This window comes from Cyrtonyx montezumae, unplaced genomic scaffold (assembly GCF_038088225.1).
Source record: "Cyrtonyx montezumae isolate F1298 unplaced genomic scaffold, pur_monq_1.0 scaffold_27, whole genome shotgun sequence".
Classification (NCBI taxonomy): Eukaryota; Metazoa; Chordata; class Aves; order Galliformes; family Odontophoridae; genus Cyrtonyx; species Cyrtonyx montezumae.
Window position 1 is genome coordinate 2,040,419 of NW_027072014.1, and position 23,605 is coordinate 2,064,023.

The 23,605-nt window shown below is 39.4% G+C and overlaps 1 protein-coding gene across 2 annotated transcripts in view; it reads right to left on the bottom strand.

Moving 5' to 3' along the window:
• Nucleotides 1-735: 735 nt before the first annotated feature.
• The window catches only part of TMEM161B (transmembrane protein 161B), a 64,537-nt gene continuing 41,667 nt past the window's right edge, over nt 736-23,605 (bottom strand). The window contains exon 13 of one of the 2 annotated variants that reach the window (XM_065740526.1): nt 736-745. Coding sequence is in view for 1 of the 2 variants with exons in the window: in XM_065740527.1 (XP_065596599.1) it covers nt 11,271-11,328 (58 nt within the window). In the remaining variant the exon portion in view is untranslated. Of the gene's footprint in view, nt 746-11,111; nt 11,329-23,605 lie in introns of those variants that run through there. The other variant, XM_065740527.1, reaches the window with a different exon arrangement.

Genomic DNA, 23,605 nt, shown 5'->3' on the forward strand with positions numbered 1-23,605 from the left:
GAATTATTTAATCTCCATTCTGATCCAGATACATCTTTCTGCACTGAAGAATGTTTGCATTTTTCCAGTCTCTCAAAAAGCAACTCATTTTCTCAAAAAGTCAGTCTATCTTCTGATACAGACGAATGCAGAATTGCAACTTACTGAAGCTCCCCCATAGAGGAATGCTCTATTGTAAACAAATAAAGAAACAAAAGATTTTCTACTCCCATGACATGTGCCATTACCTTTTTAACCAGTTGCTTTCCTATTGATTAGTCAAACAGACCAATGAGGGTCAAACAATAATCAGTATTTGTGATAGTTTTTCAGAATAAGTGACAGATAGATGCAATTGCTTTGTGTTAGCCTCAGAGTCTTTGAGGTGTTTAATTTTCTCCTGTGATACCATGTACATCTCCTAGATAACAGGCGTCCCACTGTCTCTAGCAACTCAAGTTCTTCAGTTACCCTTGTTAACTTCATACATGAACTGTGTGTTCATTTAACTTTAGCTTTGCACATACACCCCTGAACAGAAGGATTTTTTTCTCTGTGCATTCCACTGCCAGTCCAAAGTTAGGCACACTTGCAGGCCACTGTGACTGTCTTTCTTCACACATTTAAGACCTTGTCTGTGCAGCTTGGAGGGGGAACCTTCCATTCTGAATATACTCTGACAATCGTTTCTTCAGTCCAAAATGGACAGTATTATACTCTCACCTGTTTTCATTCAAGAACACATAACTACTTTAGCTGCATATGACTTAACATTTCTTTTTCCTGCTTCTTTTCAAAATCTCATCTCTCTCTTATAGTGTTGTAGCACTGTTGTAGACAAGAAGCACTGCATATTTGGTCAAGCGATGAAACATAATTAAATTTCTGAATGATTTAGTAGGATAGAAAAAAATACTGTTTAAAAGCTTTAAATGGATATTTGTCTTAACAGTCACAAGACATTTTGTATAAGATAATGAAACAGCAAACATCTCTGAAAGGGAAGAACATGTTTGAGGTTTGAAAAATACATGATGAAAATCCTCAGTCTGGTACTGAGATCCACGTCACTGTGACTGCAAGTGCTGCTCATTTTGAAACCCTTGGAAGCGGGGGCCGGGGAGGGCAATCACAACCTGCTCACAAGCACTGTGATTAGGGCAGGGGCCCACTCCCACTCTTCACTTGGAAAGTCCTACACAGGAGGAAAATATCAGTCATTAAGCAACAGGCACAAGGACAGCCTGTTATTTTAACACATACTCCATTAGCACCATGCTCAGTCTCTCACCCCATGGACAGAGACAGATCTTTTGTGACCTCTTTGCAGCAGTGTTGTATAGAGACTTGAAATGTCCTCCCTCATTAGAGTCAGAAATGAATTTACAGACTTCAGCCAGCATGTTCTCACACTGGTTTCAAAAGACCCAGATGGCAAGTTTGGAAGTGCAACATTCTTCCAGAGAATTTAAAAGATAGTATCAGCCTCTCTGGTTCAGCCCTTAAACTATCACTGTGCAGTCTCCCCATATGATGAGGAGAATGACTCTGCTAACATACTAGATTAATACCTAAATGCTGTGTGAAATTGGCCTCATTGACACTCATGCCCTAAGGGCTGAACCTTTCAGATAGGTCATTGTGTTATCTAAAAATAATTGTTTGGAGAATGAACTAGAAATTTGTTGCTCACTGCTTCTGGAAAGTAGATATCTCACCTCTAGAATCAAGAGGCTGGCTACCAACACATTTTGTATACATCTAGCAATTTCACCACCCAAACAACTGTTTGCTCTTTGAAAGCTGAAGCGTCCTTTTAAATAAATCACATCCAGACAAAAAAAGAAAAGCACAACATCAAACTCTTTCATTAAAAAAAATTATTATTATCATTATTATTAATTTACCATATAGTTCCAAATGCATAGAAGAATTAGTTGTTCTCATCTGAGAAGGAAGATAGAATGATCACGGATCGTAGATAATCATTATATTAGACTACTGTGAGAGGTAAGACATAGAGACTGATTCATAACTGTAAGTGGTGGAAATGTAATAATAAATATAAAACTATTGTAATGCCAAGTGTACTCCTGCATTGATCCATCCTGGCTGCTAGGATCATCCTGCATCAAGACCAGAAATCTGCAGTGGAACTGAAAAGGAGGTATTGGAAAGAACTCCATTTTTCACCAGGAGACGTAAAGAAGATCTCTCTTCCTGAGGCATAATTCTTTTTTCTTTCTGACATCATTACTGTGGTTACGTTTCCAAACTTCTAAAATAAAAAGACCAACAACTAGCTTTCTGTTAAGGCTTGAAAACATACAGACATAAAATATGCACTCCATCTCTGATTTCAGCCAGAATATTGCATTGCTGTATTTTGAAATCAAGACTGTGCTACAAAACTGACAGTTTTACTGGAAAAAGTCTCTGCTGAATGCACATAAAACAATTATCTGAGTTGAAACTAACTCACTACCTGAATTTTAGAACTGCAACAAACACAGCTTTACTTAATTCTCCATCTTATTCTTCTTATTTTTCTGTGGAGAAATATTCAGAGGAAATAAAAAAATACACTGTTTCACACTTGAATCAATACAAACACCTTGTGCATTTCAAACTACTCGCCATCAGAAATGACCTTTCCAAAGCTTATCATGTGACAAAAGCTGCTACTTGCCCTCTTTCTTGTTCCTCTCTTTTATTCTCAACCCATATGAAGACATGAGAAGCTCCAGCTTCTCTGGCCTGTAGGGAGGTTTCAGAGATGCAGTCTGTTAGCATGACATAAAACTGAAGGGGCAGAAAGTGGTTAGATTATTGCTACACCTAAGTGTTTCTAAAGCACTCATCTTAAATAACTTAACAAAAAAAGGGCAAGCAAATAAAGTGTTGAACAGTGAAGTACAGATAATTCATTCTGTCAAATAATCAGGCACCACTGGTACTTTTCATATGACAGTGCTACGAATTTTCCAGTCTGTAGAGGAGTCTTCTAACAGGAGGGTAACACAGGCCTGGATTTTAAATTTATAGCCTAAATAAAATACAAAAAGGAACATTTTATTTTTAAATTCTTCCCTTAGTTCTCCCTTATATATCAGTTTTAAAAAAGAAAGAGATCAGATACATTTCTTTCCCTTTTCAAAGGGTCCTTGAGGCAGATTTCTGCTGAACCTTACCCATAGCCTATGTTTACTCAGACACATTTTATGCTCCACAGGAGATATGGTTGTCTCTATCCATAGCTTAGGAAAGACTGAATAGTGTAAGCCACAGCATACTACTAAAAGAATTATTTTTATTGTATTTTCTGAAGTTCATGTCCCATCCTACCATAAACTGGAATAACACAGATGCAAAACTCTGTTAGACAAAGAGCAATTTATGATTCTTTATCTTCCCTTTTCTTTAATTGTATCAGTCCATTTGGTCACCAGTTAACAGCATTCAATCATTTGATTCACAAGCAGAGATGCAAGTTAGTGGGTTTCCCCAGAGCATGTGTAATGAAGATGCTCTATTGACAGCTGCGGCCAAAAGGTGACATCATAGACTTTGATTCTGCACAGTTCTGTGTAAAACTACATACAGATGTGGGTAAAATAGGAGAAACTCAGCATATTTTGATCAGATCAGCAAAAAGCTTCAGGATTTTATTGACACTGAATAATATAAATTAAATGAAATACATATGTACCAGTCACACATAGATCATACAATCATAGAATATTAAGGTTGGAAAATACCTCTAAGATCATCCAGTCCAACCATCTACCTGCCACAAATGCTTCCCACTAAATCATATGGAAAGTTTGAAAGGAAAGAAATCAAAAGCAGAAAATTATTAAATAAATTAAAAAAAAAGAAACATGAAAGGGCAGAAGATATGTATAAAGCCCAAAAGTTAAACTGAACTATTAAAATGACACAGGTTTTTAGGAATTTGAGGAGTGGGTATGGACAGATAAGTAGGGAGGAAAAGAAATTAAATGAAGTAAAAATTAAAAATGAAAGGTATTTCTTCCTGGAAAATCGGGAGTGAAAACTTTACAAAGAAGGCATACATATATATATATATACATGCATACTCCTGAGGGGAAGCAGTTGCATCTCAGCATCTCAGGTTCAATCCCTTTATGAATTTGAAATGAAAGCTGTTTCCAGTAGGCATGTGATCCACATTGGTAATGCATAAAAATCCCAAATAGATCCAAGTGGATGGCTCAGAGGTGAACTCGTGTGAAGTTGGTGTCTTCTAGAGCCTGCACCAAGGCAGAAGTGTGTGTGCCATAATGGCAATGCCACCGTGCTGAAGCTTCCCTTACCTGTGGCTGTGGTTCAGTTCAGGAAACAGATGGCTTCACTGTTAGTAGGCACCACATCCAAATGGGAAGGGATCTAAAGAGACAAGAAAAAAAAAAAAAAAAAGGAGTGAATTTTAAATGCTATGAAATAATCCAGAATTTCAACATGGGATTTATACTCGTTGCTACCTATTATGTGGAGATTGTTGAGGCTATATTCTCTGATTAATAAAAAATGAATGTGTTACTGGGAAATTTGGACAGAAAAAGCTATACATCCCACATTTCAAAAATGTTAAATAGCAGTGAATATAACTAACCAAAGGTGTGCTGCAGTGATCACTGTATAATTCCTTTCTGCTCAAACAACAGTTTCTGCACAAAAATTTTCTGGTAAATACTGTTAAACATACACAGAAAATGAAGAAATGAGAGTGTTATACATGTTTAGGAGTATCAGCATTACTTGGTTTAAGACTGACAGAACCTGATAACTATTTATTGTTTTGTTATTTTTAATTATTTCATTTGTGCATGTTTTGTTCTCTAGGAAAGGAGTAATTTTCATTTTAGTTGCCTTTCTGACAAAATGAGGTACCACAAACTGTAATGTTCAGTGTGAGCTTGTTTTAAAGTCTGCCTCCCAGTTGCTTCTGCTTCACAATGTGAAAGGGTGTGAAAGATAAGAAAAATACAGCTGTGAATTAGCAAATCACAGAGTCATTAATTCAATACCCAAGATTCAGCAGTCAAAAGCTGAACTAGCATATCCACCTGCAAAACTTCCAGTGCATTGACTTTTCAGTATACACATGGGACTAATTCGCCCTAGTTTGAAACACAGAGAAAAGATTCATATTGTTTTGCAGGTGTACTTAGTGGCTTGAGAGTTTTTTTCAAGATCTCAATTTCTGGTGAGCAGAATGTCTTAAATGAGACAAACTCCAAGAGAAATTGCACTATATTTTATTTTCTACATAGCATGTCACCTAGCCCTTGTCTACATAAAAAAAAATACTGGATTTACTTAATACCATGTCCTCTTTTTCACTGGAAGGGAGCTCGTATCTCCTACTTAATGTATCCATTTAATGCCAGGAACATTGCCTGCAGTTTGGTGAAGGAGACTGGAGGGTACGGGTGGGTGGACAGATGTGAGCAGCATTTGAGCTTGCTCTTACCAAGGAATGGCTTCCTCTATTCTGAATGTAAGGCTTGATGAGAATACTCTTGAGAATTACTTATTAAGCCTCTTACAGATCACAGAGAAATCAAGGAGTGAGGGAGGGGGGGAGGAAGGAATGGAGGAAGGGAGGAGGGGCAGAAGGGAGGGAGGGAAGGACGGACGGAAGCACAAGTATTCAGAAGACTTCAACAGGGCCAGAAGTATTCACTGAAACATCAAAGGCCTTAGAGAAGTTCAGACAGAAGACATCAGTGGCTCTTCCCTTGTCTATTGATGCAGTTACACCATGACAGAAGGCCACCAGGTTGCTCAGGAAGGACTTGCCCTTGCTGAAGTTGTCTTTTATTTGTACTGAGCAATTAATGAAATGAGACCTGATGTAAGGGAAAAAATGAGCAACAAAAACCTATTGAATTAAAAATTCAAAAACCAAGAACCACATAGAAGCTTTTCTAAGGACAAAATAGAATAAAATATTTAAGCCACTCCTTCAGACAAGATTACCACCTATTGTTTTAGAGAGATGTCATGATTTCTTATGCCACTAGAAGATCCCTTGAACATTTACATGTAAAATGCTCCTATCCTCCTTCTGAGTTAGTTGTAACTTACTCATACTCTCCAGCAGCTACTAGTAGAAGTTTCCAACTCCCAAGTGATATATAAACTTGGAGAGCCCATGCTAGTTCAGTTTTCTTATCACCCTCACTGCAGACCCACACACCAGCCTCCTAGCACAAAAGATCCCATCAGGACAGCCACGAGGTATGGAGCAGAGTGGTCATCTCTTTCCCTCTCACCGCCATTTGAGGACATCTCATACAGCTGAGGAAGGGCACTTGGTGGTGGAAAACTGAGGGAGACAAGCAGCACTTTGGGAGGAGGCTCACCCGCACACCTTGCCATTAGGGAGAAGGTGTGCAGTGCTACTGTTTCACTCTTGAGAGCACTCCATGCATTAAAAAGTTTTTCCCAGAACTGGGCTCTTTACACAGGTACATTTTCAGCTTTCTTATTTTGTATGATGTGCTTCTGAATATATTCTCATGTTTCCAGTGATTACCTGCTTGCAGGGTGCTGTAGGCTACAAATCCCATGCAAATATCTTCAACTATTCAGCTCCAGTGAACACTTTGGATAGTGAGAGTTGCCCAAAAGAAAGAGAATAAAACCATTACTGACCATACAATTTTTTCTCCATGAATATGACGAGAATATGGAAGAGGTAATAGGGATGAGGTGTGAGGAGAAAGGGAGCTTTGTCATTTCAGAAATTAAAGGAGATCCCTGAGTTCAGCTGAATCATATGCAAGTGAAGCTCCCTGCTTGCTTGTTAACATGAATCTGCAGCAGAGTGGCACGCTGCTGCATGACACCTAAGATCAGGAGTTGCTAGGTTACCTTGGGCATCAAGAATTCAGGGAGCAATGTACTTATATCTTTCTCAATTTTGAAAAATAAAATTGCTATTGACATAAAATACAGTGTGGCACTGGAGTAATTTGGCAGTGGAGAAATCAGATGACAGCAGCCCTTCATCTCAGTGACAGCAGTTCAGTTCTGGCTGCAGCTCACAGAGGGCAGCAGCAGAAGGAGGATGCTCCTGCACCCCAGCAATGTCAGCCCCAGCCTCAAAGCCCAAAGCCATCAGACAGTGCTTCTCTCATCAACAGTGGTTGGTCCTACAGAAACCCATGACACTGTGATTTATGGGCATCAAATAGACAGGGAGTGGAGAAACTTTTTTGTGTTAGAAACAAATCTGACAGCCTCTAGAGAAGGCATTTAGCCTATGGCATGATCATTATTAAGGTTGTTATCATCATCACTCTCTGTTCATAGACAATTTCATAATTTACAGTCATGTGTATGCTGATTTGGGCATGAATGACCCTTTCAATAGGATTAAGAGAAACAGTCCTGGCAAGGGGGAGACACAGTGGAAGTTGTTCTTAAGGGCTGTCTTTCCTCATGTATTCTGCTCAGGATGATCAGAATTTATTCAAAGCCATGCATGGTGTTCCTGCTATCCTAAAACAAAAACTTTCTAGAGGCGTGTTTGTTTCAGCCAACTGAAATGTCTCACAGAATAAAGAGACCAAACGCTCCTTCCATCTTTCAGTCTAAAGTGGCATGTACATTTGTACTTCAGCAACCCCACTAGGACTTCTGCGCTGGGCAAAGGTAGTGGAAAGAGCCATCCTCTCATAGCAACATCATGCTGCAGTTAACCACAACCCCAACATCTCATTGTCAATTTATCAGTGCTGCTCAAGCCACACTGAGGTGAACCTGGAAAGGTTCATTTTATTCTTTATGCTTTTCACATTTGTCTTTTCAGATTGTCAGCAGATTTCAAATTCTGTGAAAATGAATGTGAATAAAGGTTGCATTATTGTGAATGGATTCTGATGACGCAGTAAACTCCAAGTGCAAGATCTGAAAGGTTGGTAAAATCCTACCACTACTCAGAGGTCAAATAAATTTTTATGATTAGTAAAGGAATAGTTTTGAAGTGACCAGGACTTCAGCTTTGTTTACTGAATCTACAAAACTTCAGTTTCAGTAAAACTGCAAGTATTCTATCTACACGAATGTCAGATCTTGTTGTACAAGCAGAGCAGATCTGATCTTATTTACGGAAGTGATCCTTCATAGATTCAGGTTTTTAAAAACAGGGTTGTAAGGATATCCTGTGATCCATACTGCTACCTAAAGGCACAGTTAACTACATATGTCTTTCTATACGCATGTTTTCTTAACGTGCTTTCAAAAACCACTCATGGTATTGATTGGTATTTCTGCACCTCCCAAAACAAAACATAGATACTAATACCTATCAATCCTTAAAGCCCATTAGATTTTCTTCATATTTAAATCCCATCATATTCTTCAGAAGGTGGTATGAACTCATAATAGCTTTCTAATTTACTGCAGACAGACAGTTACTATGAGTTATGTTTATTCTTCTCCTTATTCAACTACTTTTTGGTATATTTAAAGATGATCATCAGTTTCCCCTTAGTCATATGTTCATTAAACTAAGTGAATTCTCATATCCTTTTACTTCTCTTAACACTTGTTTTCTAGAGCTTTTCAAGCCTCATTACTATCCTCCACATTTAAACCCCTTCCATCCTCTCTTTCTTTCTCCCATGCATCTTTACAACTTACTGTTTTCAGCCAGCCCCTGAATACCAGCAGGAGGTCCTCTTGCTACACAAATGGAATCAAGATGACCTAAGCCAACTGTTATCATCATTACAGTAGCTACAAATATGCTTAACAAGTGCATGGAATGCACAGGTAAGAAAACACTACAAAAGCAAACCTTGCAACTATTTTTTCTGCTGTTGCTAATCATCACTCGTCATTCTCTGTTTCTATAATAATGTACCAAAATAATCATCACTAAAATCATTTGAAAAAAATCCACAAAAGTATGTCTTTGTACTTAGCCTTAACTTGGATTATGTTTTCTTTGCATCTCATTTCTCAGCTCAGTTGAAGCTGAGTTTTGCAGTATTGGCCATTCATTCATATTAGACAGTGCACCCTTTCTCTTGTGTATGTCAGATTCTCACCAGCTCTAGTACTAAGGGCAAAAATTCTGCTTAGATAATTAGGGATTGGATGCAAAACTTGAGAAGTCATCTCTAAAGTTAACCTCATAGTGGTGGTGGTACTGATGCAGAGTGCATGTGAAAAGCTGCGTACCATGCCTTGGTCCATAAACCACTGTGTGCTCACCAGTATGGGACTTCCCTGTGGCAGAGAAGGGGTTTATCATGGGGTCACACCAAAGCAACACAAAAATGAGATTTTTCCATAATAAACACAAGTTTGAGTTGCGTTACTTTTCTGTATCTTCCGCTGTAATAGATTTGCTATAAACATTTCCTACCTCATGGAAATAGTGGCAGCTAAGGCAGTTTATATCACTTAATTCTGGGAACACTAACCCAAAATAGACAAACAATAAGAACATCTATGTTTTAATCCCTTGACATACTGTCTTTCCCCAGTACTGTCTTAGTCTTTCTATTTACAAGATAAAAGTAACTTGAAAATGTTTTCCAGCATACTGAACACCAAATTATTGCTAGGAGTTCTAGAAATCAGATAGATTTTTAATTTTGTAACTATTCTAATTATAAACACAAATTATAATGCAAAATTAAATTTTCAGTAAGATTATAGAAATAAAACTTCAAGTTTTAATAGAACATGGGATTTATGTTGCTTGGTATCCATGTTTTTTTTAATTTGATAGTTCATTAGTGCCTCTCTTCTCTGAGAAGAGTACTTATAAAGTGTTATCATGCAGCACACATTTTTTAACTCTCAGTGATTTACAAATCCAAATCTGATAAATTTTAAAGCAGAGATTTCTTTTTAACTCCTGCTATACTTTTCTGTTATGGACCTTATCTGTAGAGTGTTTCACTTGTCCTTTGCAATAAATACATTGTTCATGACAGCTGAAGTAGAAGCATTTAAATTTCTCACAGTACATTGACTACTCGTTTTTCTGTCTTTTATTTCCTTCAGCATTCACAGTTTGTGATGCAGATGTGAAAGGTTTTAATCTTTGACATCTATAAGTGTTTTCACTATTTGCAGCCATGTTGCAGTACTCAGCGTTCTTCAGAGAGATCTTGGGTTCAAGGTGAAGTCTTTGCACTATCTGAAGGTTCTCAAAACCTGTGTGGAACCTCAATCTGAGGTGCACTCTACCAGCAAGTTCCCAGCGCCTTTGTTTTGCTGTTGCAAGAGGCTTGTGGATCACAATTTTCTTCTGATGGAACAAAACACCTACACTTACCATACCAGGATGCTGCCTCCTCTATGTTTTATACTTAACACACCTCTTCTCTCCCTTTACACAGCTTCCCTATCCATAAAGATAGGCTTTGATGGGAAAGAGCACTTCACCAGCTGGCCTCTCACTTGTGCCAATTACCCAGGCTCATCTATATACAAAGTCCTGGGTCCCTTCCAGCTCAGGATATTCTGTGATTCTATTTTTTCCTTATGATACTTAACTCTCTACATTCTCCCTGTAAAAACAACTACAAGCTTACCAAGCAACAACAACGTGCTGCAAATGCTCTTAAAGAAACCAAATTAATCATTTCTGAAGGTAAACAATTACAGCATTTCTACTATTAGAATGTGTCACGCACACTCAGCTTAAGTGCCCCACAGAGAAGAGCCTAAATGCTTGCCTGCATCCATCTGGCTGCACAAGGTGTGCATGAAGAGTCTGCTCTTTCATTTCTGAAGGAGAGTTTCATAATGCTATTCATCTGCTCCTGAAGAATTCAATTCCTTTGCTTTTTGGATTGCACACATTGTTCCTCCACTCAAGAGGCACATGTTAGTATCACAACCGTGCCAGCATTGCAGTAATATCAGATCCTGTGAAATAGGCTTAGAAATCAAAACCCAGAAAATATAGCGGAAAAATATGCACTAAGATACACAGTGCAAATCTCCTGTGGTGAGTTTATTAAGGTTTTTTCAAAAGCAATAGTAGATACAGGGAAATAAGTGGACCAGCAATCACTAAACAGCAGTAATCAATGTGAAGGTTCATGTCATGAACAGTGAAAATACAGCTCCAGTGCTAAGGATGAATTCAGCTGTAAGGGTCAAAACCAGGGACTAGTTCCCCATTTATTTTACACTCAGTTATGTTTCCCCATTCTGTCCCCCAGTAAAAAGGAAACATGAGAAAAAATAAACACAATATCGCAGTATAAAAGAAAACAGGAAACAGGGGTTGTTCAGTTGCTCTCTCCACATTTGTTACTTGCAAATCTTGCTTCTGGACCACTTTGTTGCCTGTAAGTGAAGGAAAACACCTTCAGGACATACTGCAGCAAGTATGAGGACCTAAATCACTTTGCTGACCTCATAGTGCACATCAAGCAGCCAGTAGAAATCAAGTCTCCACACCCTTAAGCACTCTCTGTTCTTCTAGGCACTTTAGTTATAAGAAAATATGATTTAATGGTGAATAATGTATTTAAGAGGAATGGGAAAGGAAAGTATGCTATGACAAATCGGAGATATAGCAGTGGTTCCTTGATGGTGGGGAAATCCCTCGGGCTGCCTGAGGAATTGCAGGGGAAGCTCCCCAGGCCTGGCCATTGTTATGGCCTGGTTTTTCTTCAGACTTCATACTTTGTAAAGCACTTCCTTTGAACTAACAACCTACTTGGGGAATAAGAGTGGCAAACAAACCTATAAACAAGCATTAATACTTGATTTCTGAACTCTCCTTGTCTCACGGCTGCAGTAAAAGCCTCAGCACTCAGATGCTCAGCTTCTCAAAAGCAATTTGGGCAAATTTTATTCAAGCAGCAGAGAATATGTATCAACCACAGGGCTGAAAAGCTCAACCTACTTTGTTCACATCTGAGCACAATTGGAAGGTCATTATATTACACCTCTAAAGCATTCTATAATGTAGAGAAAAACAAGGTTTGTAGTTAAAGGTAGAATCTATATACTATGGTAGAATCACATATACTCTGTGGCCATGAAGCACTATAGAAAAAGGGAATATTTTGGTCTCTGTTGCGGTAAAAAAGACACAAATTTCCTGTTAGAATTTTTTGACAGTCAAGTTCAAGGCACAGATGCTGATAAAGCACTAAAATTGACAGTGGTTGAAACATGAAAAGTTATGTTAAAAAAGAGCAGGCTTAAAGATCATCAATTCTATAAACAGTGGCAAAGTCAAAGTCACATTCCAACAATATACATCTTGCATCAGACTTGTAAAATGAAATAAAATCTATTATATATTAAAAAAAACAGCAATCATGGTATGGACAAGAAAACACACAGTAAACAGAAATTGGAATGAATAATTACAAAGTAAGCAAATTGAGAAATAGACAAAACGACACATTTTTTGTTAGTCTGCTTGAAAGCCATGACAACCAACAAAGTAAATTGTAGAAATGATGTCTGGAGTCAGACTTCAGGGGAAGGCAGGCGGATAACATCTCCAAAGTATGCTGAGTGATAGTGGCCTACAAGGACAACTTTTGTAGGGAGGAAATACTTAAAATTCAGGCCTGAAGTTTTTAGAGGAGTGGTCAGAAATGGAGAAGATGGGATATTGAGACTGAGCAACTGTACCAGTGATCCTGGAAAGAAAACAAAGGTCATGACAATCAGAGAGAAGTGAGAGAGAATTGAGAGAGAGATTAAACATTCATCATTCACCTTCTCCAAGTACCCTTTTCAAACGGCACAGAAAACTTTACAAAAACCGACAGAGCCTCTGCACTTAATTCCTTATGGCAGTGATATCTCCACAGCTCAGCCAGCACTCTGGTCAGGTACTGCTGAGTCAACCTGCTTCTGGGACTTTCTTTGCTGTGCATAAGCTTTGAGATGTCATTATTTTGCTGCTCAGCATTGCAGCAAAATAAAAAAATAAAAATAAAAAAGGCTTGCAGGCTTGCTGCAGCTTTGAAGTAAAGGCTTAAAAATCTTTGGTATCATGTTTACTTCCTTTAAATCCAAACCTCAAATGCCAGTTCACACTTTCATGCTGTTATGTTATTTATCCTTCAATCAGGAACTCTTGTTGTTATTTGGACAATCAAGGACACTGAATTTCATAAAAGTTTGAAGTCTATTTCTATTTATTTTCTATTTCTGCAGGGCTGTCAAGCTTGCCATACTAAGGCTTATACCATCACAGATTTTTTAAACTGAAAAATCTTCTGTGCATGTATTATACTGAAATGTTGTACTGTTGCTGTCAGTTTCTCTCATGCTCCTCACAGAAGTAATAAGTGTACGAAGTCCAGAGGGAATGTCTCCAAATGGACCTTGTGGCCTTCCAAAAGCATTACCATGGAAGAATGTTATTGTGCTCTGTAAATACGTGGGCAAGGTGGGAAAAAATAAGTGAAGACAGTGCAAGTGAAAGGAAATATTTGGCACACAGGAGATGATGAATACAAACCAAGTATGAATAACTTTAGAAGAGAAACTCTAACAGGCATATTTCACTGCTATAAAGCCATAAAGTAAAATCAGTATTTCTATCCCATAAAATCATCATCATGAAGACAGAACCTGGGCAGGGTTGGTGAAACCAAGGTAGGAACCCGGTCTCTGTTCTCTGCTTCCTTGAGAAAAAAACTTGCAAATTTCTTTTGAAGGAAATCCTCATCTGACTCCAGAGAGAGTAGAAAGAGTCAGCTTGGGTGTGACTTACTACCTCACTGAAACATGCTTATTTTATTAATCATTTCAGGGATTTGGGATGAATTTGGTGAAAAACCCCTTTTAATTGCTCCCTTTTGACATCATACATGGCCAACATACACTTAAGTGAATTGGAGTACAGCAGTAGGGAAGTCAAGCAGGAAGGGAGGCAACCCACCTATGGGGTATGGAGCAGAGCCCACAGGTTCTGCAGAGCAGGTGAAAGGTGATGCTTCAGTTGCCTGCTTCTTCATTATTTTCCATGAGGCTTCATTTTTTTTTGCTATAGCTAATATTAAATATTGAATATAAAGAAACAGACAAGAAAAGATAACAAAGCCATAGTAATTTTTTTAATACTTATTCATTGTTTATATTTATGTTTATGAAATTTAGAAAAGAATTAATATATTAGTTACATTAGTTACATTTATCAACCTCAAGTAAATTCAGAGAAAGCCTGATAAAATATCAGCCCTACTTCAATTCTGCACAAATCACACATACAGTTAGGAAATATGAATTCACATACAGAAAACAGACCTGAGAATATTGTCTCAAAGGAGGGCTTCTCCAAAGGCAATGTTCCAAACCTGTGCTGGAAGTCTACAGGACACTGTTAAATGAAATTGCTATGGACAGCGAGGATATCTTCTGCCACGAGTCAAGTAAAACATCAAGATGATTGCTGAAAATCCTACAGCAATTTGGGATGATTTCAGGCCGATGACAAAAATAAGAATGGGTTCATCTAGCACACAGCCCACATTTCTCGTTGTCCCCAGAAGCCCAAGCTGAGTGGCAGTGCTGTTTCTCTCACTGCATGCCTGCAAAGTATTTCACTAGGAAACTGATTTTATTGAAACAAAAAGGTTCATGTAATTACTGAAGACCAGATCCTTTCTATTTTATTTCCACATGCTTTGCCATCCTTGGCTGTGTCATGAAATCCTGGAGACTGGGAACACTTCCGTAGTGTTCATATGAGCACATAGGGATCTTGAGTTATTACTATTTACTATGATAAACAAACTTCTATGTTTCCCAAATTCACACCTTCCTAAAAAGCCAACAAGCTTAGAAAGAAAGAAACAAAAAATGTAGATTGCTCTTGTTCAATTACTGAATATATATATCTTTTTCTTTTTTCCTACGTGTCTCTTTTCTTTTATGCAGAACTGTTTACTAATGGTAAGCCAGTATATGCTGGCTTATGTACTCTTCTATTTATTTCTGAAGTAGTAGCTTTGTTCAGAGCTAACACAGAGCTTAGGGATCTAATTTCTCAAAAAGGGTGCAATAGACTGAAATCATACAATTTAGAACATTTTTCCAGAATTTCCACTGTGGTATGTCAAACCTTGTTTGAAATGAATTGGCTAAAAATGTTATTATAGGCACAGAAATATAATATATATTTATTATATAAATATTATTATATTCTGGTTTAAAAACTCTTTAGTCTGAGGCAAAAACATCTTCAGTTTATCGAGCACACTTGATTGTTTAAGTAAAGATATTTCAATTAAGCATAGTTCATTATGCTTAACATAAAGCATGTGAGCAATTGCATCATCTTCACATGTGCATAGGCTGCAAGAGATGACTGGCACAAGGACAGAGCTGCTGCACCTCAGCTAGTTTGTTAGTTAGCTGGATAGTTAATTAATTAATTAGCTAGTTGGTAAATTTGAAAGAGGTAAGGGATATATGCTGTGATGTGTAGCCACCCAGAACAACCAAAACTACCACTTCCTGAAGGGGGGCTGTGGTGAGGAGGGGGTGGTCCTCTTCTCCCTGATAAATAATGACAGGACGAGAGGGAATGGCCACAAGTTGCACCGGGGAAGATTTAGATTAGACCTGAGGAAACATTTTTTGTCTGAAAGAGTGGTCAGGCACTGGAATGGCCTGCCTAGGGAGGTGGTTGAGGCACCATCCCTAGCGCTGTTCAAGAAGCGTTTAGATGAGGTGCTAAGGGATTGGATTTAGTAGTTGGGTAGGGATGGTGATAGGAGGATGATTGGACTAGATGATCTTGTAGGTCCTTTCCAACCTTATGTATCTATGAATCTATGAATCTCTGAAAAGAAGGCTAACTTTGAAAAATAGTTTTGACAGAAGAGTGGAATAGAGAGACCTGACAGTGGCCTTTCAGTATCTAAAGGCATCATAAGAAGGAAGGAGACAGGCTCCTCAGCAGGATCCCTTGTGATAGGACAAGGGAATATGGTCTCAAAGTAAAAGAGGAGACATTTCAATTGGATTTAAGGAAGTTTTTACAGTGAGAATGGTGAGGCACCGGAACTGTTTGCCCAGAGGTGCTGGATGCCCCACCCCTGGAGACACTGAAGGTCAGGCTGGATGGGACTGAGCAACCTATCTAGTGTAGGTCTCCCTGTTCACTGAAAGGGATTTGGCCCTTAAGTCTCCCTTCCACCTCAAACTATTATATTATGCTATGAAAAATGACAGAAGAAAGGCCCAGGAGGCTGTGTTACATACAGCCCACAAGCTCATGTTCATTGGAGCAGCCCTGAAGAAGAGGGGTGGCTCTGGAACAGTCAGAGCAGGAGTCTTTGCCATTTATCCTCAACAAGAAAATCTCACTGACTTCAATTCACTTCTCTCTCCTATTCTCCCCAGGTCCTGCACCCCTGCCAGGGAGGTCACATAAATGCCAAGTGCTGAGAGTGCAGCCAGGGAAGAGGTGAAAAAGATTACACATCCCCAGAGAGAGAAATTGGAAACTCCTTTGCATTGGAAGTCAAACTAGCTATCCTCATTCAGAAGGCAAAATGCAATTTATGCCCAGTCACAATTGAGCAGGCAATGGGTTTCAGAGGGATAAAGCAATGCGTGAGAGGGACTCCACAGGTCATTCCAAGTGTGTAGTACTGAAAAAAAGATCAAGTTTCTCGGAAAACATAGTGTAAATTTGTCCTGAAGAGGAAATGCAGTATTGATGGAATATGTGAACATTCCTCATTATTTTAAGGCAGAACCTTTGTATTGTAGAATGACCACTTTCCTGCACTCCTGCCTGACTGGGATGAGTAATTGTGATTGCCAAGCAAACTGAGCTATTCTCATGCTGCTATGCAAATTAAGAAGAAAAAAAAACACAGGGGGAAGCTGTGATTTATATTCAAAATAACCAAATGATGCCATCATGTAAGATGGTTTAGAATACCTGAAATCACTTTGAATAACAAACTAATTTTGTGTCTGTAAGGGTTAGTAAGAAAGTGACAGCTTAACAGACTTTTTTTTTTTTTCTAAGTATGCTCGGATGCTTTTTCCAACAGCACATCTCTTTTCTGGTGTCAGTTTTGCAAACTGTACAGTCTGTGAGCATGTGATGATGCCCTTTGTACAGCAAAGTGGGCTCATGTAATGCCATACCTGAGCTGTGACAGTGCTGCGAGGATCCCTCCCAGGCAGTAAGTGCTATGCAAGCATCTCCTGATAAGCAGAGATGTTGGCACAAGCATGGCATCTCACAGGTGGCAGCATCAACACGCAGGGAGGGGGGAAAACAGCACAGAAGACCACAGGGAGTTTTATGGCAGAGGTGCTCAAGTCACTAACAAACTGAGACACTTTACAAAACTTTAACTTCTGTAGTAATTTTGAATCACTATGAAATGGTCATGCTCCAGACAATCAAGCCTTACTTAATCAGTGCAGATGAATAAAAGGAGCATCATCAAAATGACAGCAGTCACTCTCAAGTGCGAGATTGTTCTGTTTTTCTCTTGTGTTGTGTTACTCAGCAAGTGTAAAAAAATAATAATAAGAAGAAGGTCACAAGGATTCAAGGGTAAATAAAATCCTTCTACATTCCTTTGCAATCAAAATTCAGAAAACTGTTTGGGTTAAAATAACTTCAGCTTTCTTTTGCAAAGCTGACTTAAGATATTATATTTAACTACCCACTCCCTGAACACAAATAAATCCCAGAAGGGTTCAACAATCTCCTCAGATCTCCCTCATAACAGGGGAAGTGTTTGCTGGTAGGAAGAGGGAGAAAATGCACACTTTGAAGCATGCTGTATTGGGTACTGAAGGTAACATAGAAAGTGTGTTAAATTTAGTGTTTTTCTGATAACTCATACCGCACAGCAGAGAGCAGTATTGAACTGTCTGAGTCAGATGTTTATAACCATCTGCTACATGGGTAATGGGTGTCACAATTTAGCCATTGAACCAAAAGAACATCAGTGCACAGGGGGGAAATTTCATTGTAACTGAAGAGAATGTGAAAATAATTTCAACTTCAATTAAAATAATAATAATAATTACAAAAATCCAAAGCAGTAATTTTAAAGAGTGGGAATTAGGTATTTCAACTTCTGCACGTAAGAGGAAGGAAAAGATAAAAGGAGAATAAAACAGCGCTGTCTTTTTTCCACGAGTACTAGTGTAACTGACAGATAATTTAGGGCTCCATTTTGGCTTTTCCTTTGATCAGAATACATTTCCTCTTATGCTGCAGCTAGCAGGTATGTGCACTTCTGCATATGCTGTTACTGCAAAAAAATCCTTTTGTCCTTGTCCATAGAAACAGGCCTGAAGAGAGAATACCCATTGAATCTTGTTACAGAGCAGCAGCACGGTATGGAATGTAAACACAAGACACAAACCAACAGAGATGTCTGCAAGGACGAGAACTGAGTTCTGAACAATACTGGAGTATTGCTGTGCTCATCAGTGTGGGATGCGCTTGCTCTTGGTTTGTATTGTGAGCTTAAAGCTGCTATTTCACTCATTTTAGGACTATATTTTGTATCAAATGACACAACAATTATTATCACTTTATCAAAGACTCTTCAAAGATGCAAAGTTTATTTGTTTTTAAAATCAACCAAAATCCATTCCTTTTGATTCAGGAGGGACTAAAAAAGCATTGATGCTCACAAACTTCCCATGTGCATAGCGTGTAAAACTTACATTGGTATTTATCACTGAAATGTAGGTGGAAAGGAGGATGGTGCCAGGGCAAGCTATCAGTGCTAACTCAAAGGACAACAAAATCCATGCAAAGGAGCATGATCAGAACAGGAATCTTACAGGGGCTTCCCTAAGAGAAAATCACAGGCACCAATGAGCAAGATTTTGCCAGGTGTCCCCTTTCAGCCTTAGCATTCCATGTCCCAGCAGAGATCTGTCAGCATTCAGCTTACACCCTTACCCTGCATTTGGCTCTCCACTGGAAGGGCATACACTTAAGAGATGTTTTAGGATCTCAAGTAACTTTAACATAGGGTTTAAAGGAGAGTTTTATTCCATTACCTTGTTATTTTACTTGTGCTTGCTCACACGTGACACCAGGGAGCTCCCCCAAAATCAGGCTTGCCATGTAACATGGGGGGAAATATTTGTAGGAGAAAACCTTATGGAGGACTGGATGTTAAGTTCTGTATGTCTGGGGAGACTGAACAAGACTTGCTTGTGTTCCCAGCATTTTCTGCCAGTATGTGAGTAGACAGACTGCTGGGTCTAAGCCCCTCAGTGGGTACTTGTTCTTAAGCCTCATTTCACAGATCCACAGAATGGCTGAGGCTGGCGGGGACCTCCAGATTCACACAGTCCATCCCCTGCTGCAGCAGAGACAGCCAGAACAGAGCATCCATCAGCATCCCAAGGCCTGCTCCTGCTCTGCAGAGAACAGAGCTGTTTCCAGGCGGGTGCCCTCAGCAGGCCTGCTGCCTGGCATTGTTCCTCCCTAGGGGCAAGACTCTGCACTTGGCCTTTTTAATTGGATAAGGTTACATTTGGCTCCATCCTTCCTTGCTTGCTGCTGCAGCAAATTACTTCACTGCCCTTTTAAGAAGCACATGCATTCCTTCATATCTCATTCTGGAGATGAAATGGTGAAAATACATACGTACATACAGGCAAGCAAGTTACACTGGCCAACCAGGAAACCTCTCTGGGATGAGGGTCCAGAGCCCACACTTCATTATCATGTGGTGCTGCCACTTGGCCCTTTTATTTGGATACAGAATGACAAAACCATCAGTAGATAAATATGTTTGGTCTCTACCCGTTGTGCCGTCTCCTGCAACAGAACACACTTTCAAACACAAAAGCACTGGCAGGCAAAACTTCTTTCAATGTTTTGACAATTTTATTTTTTATTAAGTATACAAAATGTTTTTGTGTGAAAAGCTTACTGCAGTTATTTTCTCAGACATAATACTCTTCTTACAGCAAAGAGCTTTGGAAAAAAAATACACTTTGACGCAGTTAAATCAAAAGAAACAAAAAGTGGAAATAAAAACAGAATTAGCAGATAAAATTTGAAGATTCTCTTATATATGCACTACAAGCCTGGTCAGTTCTAATCTCTTTTTCCTCTTCTTTTTTTTTTTGGGGGGGAGGGAGGGGGGAGTGAAGTGGGAGAGATCTTAACATTTCCTAATGTTTTAAAAAGCAGAAATGCTACTAAGTCAGTTAGGCAAATATGTAGCTTTTGGGACAGGTGTTCTGACCTGCACTCTCAGGACAACGTAGGAAAGTTTGGGCATATTGTTCCTACTCAGCCTTCCACAAAAGGCTCCTTCCTTCCCTGGCACAGGTCTGCAATGGAGAGAAAAATACCTACAGCTCTTTGTGTTGTGAACAAGTTCAGAGCGCACAGATTGAAATATTAATCAAAACTTTGTTTAAAAAAAAAAAAAAGTACCACACTAAAGGCAACTCTTGGTCCTGTGATAGGATGACCCTGGCTTTGTTTTAGCTTTGTTTTGTGTAGATAAAATGAGGAGTGCTGGAGACTGCAGCCTGCGGGGTTTTACAGAAGGCAGCAGCATGACTTCACACATTTTGTCCAGGAGCAGACTGGGATGAAAGCAGAGCTAAGGACATCCAAGGGACGAGGGAGGTCAGGAGAAATGAATAGCTGTCTGCTGCTTCGATGGGAAATTAAGCAAGCTGCCAGGCTGAGCCTTAACCTTTCTGTTTACTATGGCCCGTGAGGAAACGTGGCAAGAAATTTTCTAAGCAAACCAGAAAATACAGATTAAGAGTACAAAGGAGGTACACACTAGCCAGAGCACGATGCAGAAGAGCTGTGATGAGCAGCTTGCTATTAAGGCAGGAGTATGGAGCAGCATGGTGTCTATATGTAAAAACATATACCTGTATATATATACAAATACATATGTACTAATCATATATATGTACATATATGTGTGTGCATGTTCCTAAAAGGACAAAATACTTCAGCATTCACATTACTGTCAGTATATTTGAAAACACAGCCTATATCTAAAAGACCCAAGTTACTGTTATTCTGAATTTAAGGTAACTTACAGATTGGGAGAAAGGGTCTGAAATAAGAAGTAGTAAATACAAAATAAATGAGCCAAAGTTCTAGGAGAAAAGAGAAATACATAAATACAAAACCAGGAAACATTTGTCTTGCAACAGCCCAGGAGAAAAGCAATTCAGAACTATCCAATACCAAATGACACCTGGTAGTGAGAAGTGTTTTTGTTTGTTTGTTTGTTTGTTGTTTTTTTTCTTTCTGAAAAGCCTGTGTCATAAATGCAGAACCTCGGAACAAGAAGTTCAAGTGAAGACTTCCAGTGCTGTAAAAGCAACATTCTGCTCTGTTCTTGGCATGCAAGAAGATTCTGCACCTTTTAGAAAGAATCCCCAAGAAAAGGTTTCTATTCAAAGACATTCGCTACCCTAGTAGAAAGACAGCATGTAATGTATACATGGCAACATGTAGTCCAAATTTCAGATGCAGTAAAGAAATGTATATCCCCTCTCAGCCATGTGACATCCAGCTACAGCAACGCCAGTGCAGAAGTTCCAAAGTCACAATCTTTAGCAGAAAACTAAAGCAGACATTTGTCCTCTCGTTCCTTTACCTTTCATTGATAATCCTTGCGTGAAGAGCAACAACTTGCTTACCTAAAGCATCATATAGAGGATGTTTGAAGACAACCCAGTGGAGAACTGACTTCCTCAGGTTGTGATGCTTGCATTGTTTACTGCTCTAATTTATGTAGCACCAGGCTCCAGATTCTGGTTCCTGCCCTGCCTTGCTCTAAGATGAAAAAGCCCTCCCCCATGCAGCTTTTATTCTGCCTTCGGGTATGTTAACCTCTGAATTCTCTTGACACTATAGAGAGTTCTCACCTTTTCCACCAATCTTTATTTATTTATTTATTTATTTATTTTATTTTTTGTCCTGAAGTCCTCAGGAGTATTTATAGGCTTTTCACAGGCAGACCAAAACGCCCGCCTTCTGAGTGAGTTGATAGCAGGAAGGTGGCAAGGGTCAGCACAGGTTTAGATGAGGAACAGAAATGGAAAGAAATGGATTTCAGGATCAAAACTTGCAGTTAACTCCTACCAACAAAACACAAGTGAATGGGAAGCAACAGGGCACCTGTGCTCCTAGAAGAGCACCTACATTTAACTCCAACCAACAACTTGTTTGCTTCTTATTTGTGATAAATGGAGGACAATTCATGCTACATGTCCATAAAAACATAAATCACACTAGTTCTGCACTCACTGAAAAAGTGTGATCAAGTTTGACAGGTGGGAAGAAAGGCTAGGCATGAGTTACTTATCTGTCCAGAGTTGTAGAAAGAAGCCTGTGAGATTCATAATTCAGAAAGAAGGATGTTTTGTTTTCCTTCCAGCTTTCAAGAGCAACAAAATTGACCTGTGCCCCTTATGCCATGAAGAAAGCAGCCCTGCCCCCAGACCCATTAAGGCTGCACCGCCGTGAAAGCAAAATGCTGATCCTCAGCAGTGTTCCAGCGATGTCTTCGAGCACTCGGGTCTTACAAGTAGCATGAAATATTGCAGAGCTCACCCACTTCCAGAGCTAGGATGATGCATTACTACCCAACTAATGTGAAATAGCCCATACATGAGGTCTGGGAGAGAAGAGGGCCCTTTCGGTCCCTAGGAAGGTGTGTTGCTAACACCACAGAGATACCACTTTGACCACCATTCTTCCAAGTAGCTCCAGTGGTTGAAGCTCGTCAAGCATCACCCTTTGCTTGTGCCAAACATTCCCCCACAAAAGCCATCTCCCCCTGCCTCTGCTGAGTTCCTGATGCAGTTCTTCAGACAACAGTCTGATGATAATTGTAATTTTTTTGCAAATTATTCATAATCTGACTCAGAGCTGAAGCATCCTCCCCCGCTGCTTCCATAGTCCTGCCCAAAGCAGCAGACAGGAACTGATGTTTGCCCTCCTGCCTGCTTCCATAGAATACTGCTAAAAGTGGGTTTTAAGAAGCTGGGCAGTCCTTCAGCTGTTACAGTGAGCAGTGGATAACGCATTCTTTGTATTTTACAGCACAGGACAGCTCTTATTGCCTTCCTCACTGAAGTCCATTTGGATTAGTTGTGCTTTGGGCAACGTGAACCTTGTGGGTTCAGAAGCAGGGCCTCATTAAACTCACAAAAGCACAGGTTTAGTTTCACTGCAGGAACACGCTGCAAGGAATCCCACAGCAGCCTTCTGCTGCAGGGTGGGCGAAGGGCTGGAAAAGCAGAGCACACACAACTCTTGCTCTCTTGAAGAACAGGTGGATGGATCATCCAGACAGCTGCTTGGCTGTCTGTGCTCTGCAGTACTAAAGCGCTCATCCTGGTCGTGATGCACACAGGTAAGATGCTGCGGAGTTAACTGCCTATATTTACTCATTTTGGATCCAGCTAAAGACATTTTGAAGGTTAAACGCAACAAACTTCATAAGGCACAAGCACCTAGCCTAGAGTAAACTCTGAGAACCATCTAGCACACTGGTGCTCACTAATGAACTTCAAGCAGTGTATGAGAATCAATGCATTATGTGAACTGGAATTACAGACTATAAAAACAGTTAAGTGCTTATACACGCGA